The 6,586-nt window shown below is 49.1% G+C and overlaps 1 protein-coding gene across 5 annotated transcripts in view; it reads left to right on the top strand.

Moving 5' to 3' along the window:
* Positions 1–5,952, top strand: part of NEK6 (NIMA related kinase 6) — a 45,012-nt gene extending 39,060 nt beyond the window's left edge. For all 5 annotated transcript variants that reach the window (XM_071574413.1, XM_071574411.1, XM_071574412.1 and 2 more), the window contains exons 9-10: positions 1,089–1,202; positions 3,928–5,952. In XM_071574413.1, coding sequence (XP_071430514.1) covers positions 1,089–1,202; positions 3,928–4,038 — 225 coding nt within the window. In that variant the 3' untranslated portion in view covers positions 4,039–5,952. The remainder of the gene's footprint in view (positions 1–1,088; positions 1,203–3,927) is intronic.
* The last annotated feature ends 634 nt before the right edge of the window (positions 5,953–6,586 follow it).

A 6,586-nucleotide genomic window follows, 5' to 3' on the forward strand; every position in this document is an offset into this window, starting at 1 on the left:
CAGAGACGTGTGTGTCCACTGGAATCCACTCAGGGAACATTGAGGGCTTTGGGATATGATGCCACGTAGCACCACTTAACTTTGACATTGATAATCATACAGTGATTTTTATTCAATCTTATCAATAGAGTAGTAACTGTCTTCATCCCTCACTTCCTGTAGATATCTGTCAGCAAGATAACTTGGAGGGGATAAAAATAAGTTGTTAATTCCCAGAATGTGGCTACAAGCAGTGACTTCAGCAGCTCTGGCGAGAGGCTCAGTTGGAGCCCTCGCAGGATGCCCATCCCTGGGCTGTGACCAGCCCTGCTGGGTGGTGGGTGCGTTCCACAGATCTGCCTGCCCGGGGCTAATTGCTCTAATCAAAGTGTCAGGAGCAAAGCCCCGCGTGGCATCACGACCTGCAGTTAGTGAGGGACTTGGAGTGCCTGTGGTCACAGCCCTGCAGGCCCAGCTGCTCTGGCCACCCCTGGGTGCTCTCTCTTTCCACTTTAATTCCTGCTTTTGCCATCCCAAACTCCCCAGTGTTTCCTTTTTGGGGTTCCCATTTCGTTCCTCCCCATTGGCACATCACTCTTAACTAGGCCTGGAATGAAAAGTTAATGGCAATTGGCAACCCCTCTCCACTCCCTGGCATTATTGATGTTTGTACTGAGATCCCAGGGCCCCTGTTTAACCCTTGCTTGCCTCCTGTGCCTTGCCCATTGCCCCCATTAGTGTTTCCCTTGGAGCAGAGCTGTGTGATGGGCTCTCGGGTTGTTTTAACCGATGGAGAGTCGTTTGCAATCAATCCTAATTGGAGAGTAGGGTCTCTAATTGGACTCTGTAATTTTTCTCCCACTGATTTGCCTGTTACTGGCAGTAATGAAGTAACAGTGACACTTCACCTTTTGCCTTCAGACCCTCCCAAAATCTCCCCAGCCCTGGGGAGCTGTTGGGATCCTGGAGCAGCCTGGGCTGGGGCAGTGTGGGAGCAGCAGCTTCCCTTCCTCACTGGCACTGAAGGAATTGGCTCTTGCAAAGCAGCAGCACTGAGAGCTCTGAAATCCTTTGTGTTTCTGAAGCGTTTTCTGGGTTTTTCTCTCCAGATGGCAGCTCTGCAGAGTCCCTTCTATGGAGATAAAATGAACCTGTTTTCTCTTTGCCAAAAAATAGAGCAATGTGACTACCCACCTCTTCCAGCTGAACATTACTCAGAAAAGGTGAGTTGGGAGTGTGTTTGCCTGGGAATGGGAAGGGGGTGCAGTGAAGTTCCTCCTGGCACAGGGGAAGGGAACTCTGGAGGAGAACCCCCCACCTCCAGGGCAGGATGGGGGATGGCCAGAGATGTTGTGATGTCTGAATATGGACAGGCTAAATTAAGACAAAAAACGTTTCTTCATGTGAATATTTTGAAACTGCAAGTCTGGGGTGCTGGCAGGAGCCAGCAGCAAGCTGTGGGAAAGCCTCTCCCTGCTTCCTTTCCCTTCAGACAACATTCCATAAAGCAGCACTGCAATGTTTGTTTATCAAGGCTTCAGTGTGCAGGGAAGGGGGGAAGGAATCTTTTTAAGAAAAAGGAGAAGAAAAGCCGTTTAGTTTAATGCAATAAGCATCTCTACAGCAGCTGCACGGGGCTGTTTGAGTTTGTGCATCAGAATGGGAGGGCTGGGAGCAGCAGCTGGAGCAGAGGATGAACCCAGTGTGGCTGTGCTTGCCCTGCAGACACACCCTGGGGTTCCTCAGGGCCTGGCGAGAAGGGCTTTGCTTTTCCTCCCTTACCTCGACAAAGCAGCTGGTTTTCCTTACCTCCTCCTCCCTTACAGTTGCCTCTTTGAAAGGAAATGGGTAATGGAATTTTAAATGTTCCCTGTATCCTGTGGGGCTTTGCTTTTGTTTTACTCCACCTCAGAGTCCTGAGGAGCAGGCAGGATGCCTGGGAAATACCACGTGCAGCTGGAGCAGCCAGTCTGGCCTCCACCCTGGGAGGGACCCAGGCTGCTACTTGTGTTTTGCTTCGTTTTCACTTGCCAAGTAACTCATGCAAAGGGATGCTTTGAGAACTAGTCTGTGGAAGTGAATTTTGCATTTCCCCCAAGCTGCCGTGGCAGCCCCAGCCCCTTTGCTGTGCGTTCCCTTTGCCACTCACTGCAGCCCTGCAGTCAGGATATGCCTGCTGGCAGCAGGAATTAGTGTAAGCTGACAGATGTGTTTCCTGTCTTTACAATTACTGTCTGTTTGCTTCCCTCTGGCAGTGCTAAAGAGTGTGTAGTGCAGTGATACAGCGCGGGGTGAGCTGGATGGTTTGAAGCTCTCGGTCCCCGAGAACTCGGCTCCAGATGGTTCATGCACTATTCACGGGATGCTGGCGAGGCTGTGCCTGTGGCTGCAGCTCCTCTGCTGCTGCTCCTGAGACAGCAGCAGCTCCAGCTCTGGGGGGTTACACCAGGAACATCCAGGGTGGTATTTCCTTGTGAAGGAGGCTCAGAGGAACAGGGCGGAGCGTTTGGGGCAGAACTCTGGTTTCAGTGGTGTTTCCTTTCAGGGATGTTCCTCCTCTCTGAGCCTTTTGTGGCTCACCAGTCCAGACCCTCCCATGAGCAATTGCTGCTGCTGGGAGCAGGAGGAGGAGCTGGGCCTGCAGCCAGGACTGGTTTTCTATACTGGGAGCGACTGTGCTGGGAACTGGAGCTGCTGGTTGGTGGTGCCCACCCAGGCTGAGCTGCCGGTTCTGCAGGTGCTGCTGAGATGTCTGTGAGGGCAGAACCACTGGGGCTGTTCAGGTGCTGCACTGGCCTGGGAGCACAGCTCCTGGCTGACCTGTGGCACTGAGGGCACAGGCCCTGGGCACAGCTCTAGAGGCATTTGGATTTGTTTGTGGGAGTTTTGTGCTGATCTTGGCTGATCAGGGCTGAGGTGTGTTAAATCTTTAGGGTCTCAGGGTTACAAAGGCAGCAACATCCCTGCCCTCAGCTCAGAAAAAGCCACCAGAAAATGGGGCAGGGCCAGGCAGCAGGTTTGGGCTGGGAGCAAGGATGGGACCTTGTTCCATCCAAAGCTGAAAACCTCGAGGACGTTCAGTTAATGCAGCTGAAACCATGTGCTTGATAGCTGTATGGTCATGCTTTTAATTACTGCTAAAATAATTGGCACTGTGGCTACTGGGAGGATGTGAGAAGATCAGAGGCTCAAGGCTGTTTCTCCTGGTGCCTCGGGGGTACGAGCAGCTTTCAGTGCCTGTATAATTAAAAGCTACAATCTTTCATGTGCACAATAAAGGGCTGGGAGGTGGGGAGACTCCAGCCCTTTTGCATTTTATTTATTAAACATAATCAATGACCAGTCTCTCTTCTTCACAAAGGTTTTTAGGAAACACCAGGCTCTCACAGCCATGTCCAGTAGCTTAAAAGACACACTTGTTACACTCAGAGGTTTGAATAAGTTTGGTACTGGGGTTGGTGTGGGAAGGGCAGTGCAGTTGTACTGGGGAGCTCTGCTCAGGCTCCCCGTTCCCTCGGAGTCCCCATTCACTGGCAGGTCCCTGACCTGCCACCTCAGGCACATTGTGGGGTGATCTCACTTTGCCTTCCTTCATCCACGTCCTGCTCCTGGCCCTGGTGCCTCAGCCCTCCCTGTGCCCCCCAGCCCTGGGTGCACATGCTGGTCCTGCTGTGCTGGGCTCCATCAGCTGCTGCTCCGGGATGTGCTGGGGCGTGGGGAGACTGAGACCTTCAGCCAAGACTTGGCAGAGCAGGTTCTTCCTGGCCCACGTGGAGGTGGGACAGACAGGACATGGACAGACAAGTCCCTGCAGTCTGCTCAGCACCTGCACAGAAGAGGTTCCAGCCCCTGGCCTGGCCTGGCCCCCAGAGCTGGGGCAGGCACTGCTGCAGCCCTTTCCAGGGGGAGAGCAGCACATCATTCACGTGTGCCTGTCCTGTCTTTCAGCTGCGGGAGCTGGTCAGCATGTGCATATACCCTGACCCAGATCAGAGGCCTGACATCAGCTACGTGCACCAAATAGCAAAACAGATGCACGTGTGGACCTCGAGCACATGAGCGGCCGGAGCCAGCCCAGCTCAGTCTTACTTGAATCCTTTCTCCGCTGCAGCGACTGGTGCCAGGTCACAGGTGGGAGCTGAGCACTCGCAGCAGAGGCTCCACCATTTGCAGGTTATTTGACAAGGACTCTTACAGGTGGTCGTGCTTTAACGTGAAGATTCTGTGAGGTATTGCAAGTGATTCTTTTCTTTTTTATTTTTCAGGCCAATAATGTTACGGATGTAGATCATTTAAGGGTCCTTTCTTAAAACTGTCGTGTGTAATCTAGGATAGGTATTACCGTGGGGTCAGCACCTGCCAGGCCCTCTATCTTAACTGTAATGTGAAATACTGAAATAATTCCTTCAGTGAAATCACTTTATACTAATGTAAGAACTACCATAGATTTTGTGTAATTTGTATAACTGCTACTTTGCCTCTTCTGCAAATGGTTAATAGCAAATTCAGTTTTTACTTGGTGTATTTTAAAGCAGCCATTTATGTGTTTTTATTAATTCCCTCCTCTTCAGACTTAGAAACTGGGAAGGGTCAGGAGTGGGACACACTTCTGGTTTCCTTTTTTTTTTTTTTTTGAGAACTGAGTATTTTGCTGATGCATTTCTCTGTCAGAGATAAGTTAAACATGAACCTGGGGAAAAGAACCAAACTGCCAAGCAAAGCCAAGCCAGCCTTGGTCCTGCAGACCTGCTCCTTACCCTCCTTTTGCCCCTCAGAATGGTCCTTCTCAGCCACCAGGTTCTTGTTTAAAACCAGTGTTTGTTTATCAAAGCCAATTCCATTTTGGTGCAGAGACTTCTACACATCCAATGGTACGTTGGGTACCATCAGTGGAACTTCAGCAGTGTTTTAAACACTTGGGGAATTTTTAAAAAATAAATGAAATGTTTTGTGTATGGAATTCTGCATAGGATCAGCCCCGTCTCAAACTGTGAAAGCTCATTAGTACAGAATGTGAATGTTTGTAGAATCTCAGCCTGATCTGAAGGAGTCATCGTCTCTAACTGCATGAAATTGCCAACCAGCCAAATCCATTCATTGAATCAATGATTTGTTCATTACTGTCGATGGAAATTCTCAGTGCTCGAGGAACAGCCGTGGATTCACGTTCCAGTGTTTCCATTCCATGTGCCCGTGCCAGGGGCCAGGGGCTGTGCCAACGTGGCCATTTGTGTGTGACAGTTCAGATGCAGCCTGGGCCTGGTTTTTTTTTTCTTAAGGAAAACTTACAATCCTTAATTTTTTTGATCTAGGATTAGGGTTAGAGGGTTACATACATATATTTGCTTTTAGTGGATTTTTTAACCTAATTTGCTCTACTTAAAGGAAAACTGCAGTGCTCCCTTCAACTACTTCCTGTCAAATTCGGGAATATTTTTATAGGGTACCAAGAAAAGCCATTAATTGCTGTGAATAAGGTTGGTATCATTAATGCAAGGTGCCATTTTACTGAGGCTACTCAGCAGAAAGTTGAGGCTGCTGCTCTAAGGAGAGATTTGGAAAATTCAGATCAGCAGGAGACCGTTGTGGAGGCACCAAATTGCTCCCACCATTCCCACATCAACCAGCGGGGTTGATTCTCAACTGACCTCTTAGCACTTGTCAGGTCTGGGCTGAGCCTGTCCCCCTGCACTGCAGCTTTCCTGGAGCCGGGAGCAGCTCCCAGGCCAGAGGGAGGATCCGTGGCCTCCAGGGGAGCTCAGCTCCAACAGGAGGGGCTGGAGAAGTCTGGTCACTTTCTTGCTACATAAAATCTCTTAGTGCTTATAAGAAAATGTATTTCAAAAGGTAATTTTTTGCAATTGTGCATTTTTAGATAATAAAAAAATTATTTCAAAAATAAACACTTTTGTTTAAAAAACTAAAAAGTCCAGTATTAAAGAAAATAAAAAAAAACCAACCAGAACCTCAAAACAGGCCTAAATCTGTGTGAAACTGCTCCTAACAGCCATTGTGTGTAGCTGCTTTCCCAGAAAAGGGAGAGAGAGACTGTGTCAGTTGTCTCAGTGTGAAACCAGGGGAGAGTCTTTGCCCTCTGAACTGTGGCTTATCAGAGCTGATTTTACAGGGTGGTTATTGCAGGATGCCAAGGCTGGGGACTGGCACCAGTTCACTATTTCAATCTGTCAATGCTACACCTCCTATTTTCACTTAAAAATAATTCTGCAAGGGGTTCTGCTGGCTGGTTTTCTCAGCATTATGTGGTGCTGTATGAAACAGTCTGAAGTCAGTTTAATTTAAATGGTACAGGCACAATATTTTAGGACAAACCAGGTCTAAGTGGAGGTGAGTACCAGGACAGTCAGACATTGAATGATCTGGATCTACCCTGTCTTTACCCAGAGAAAAGAGGGGAGAAGTACCATAAACATCCCCTGCTCCCTGCAGTGAGGTGGGACAGCAGAGTCTGGTGGAGCTCAAGGGCAGCACTTCAGAACCACCTCTGCTCAGTGTTTTCATACTTTTTCCTGTTTCCATCAGGAAAAGAACATTATATAGAATAAAACTTGTCAGACTGGGCTTACCCAGAGCAGTTTTGCTGCTGCTG

Source organism: Pithys albifrons, chromosome 20, assembly GCF_047495875.1.
Source record: "Pithys albifrons albifrons isolate INPA30051 chromosome 20, PitAlb_v1, whole genome shotgun sequence".
NCBI classification, from domain to species: Eukaryota; Metazoa; Chordata; class Aves; order Passeriformes; family Thamnophilidae; genus Pithys; species Pithys albifrons.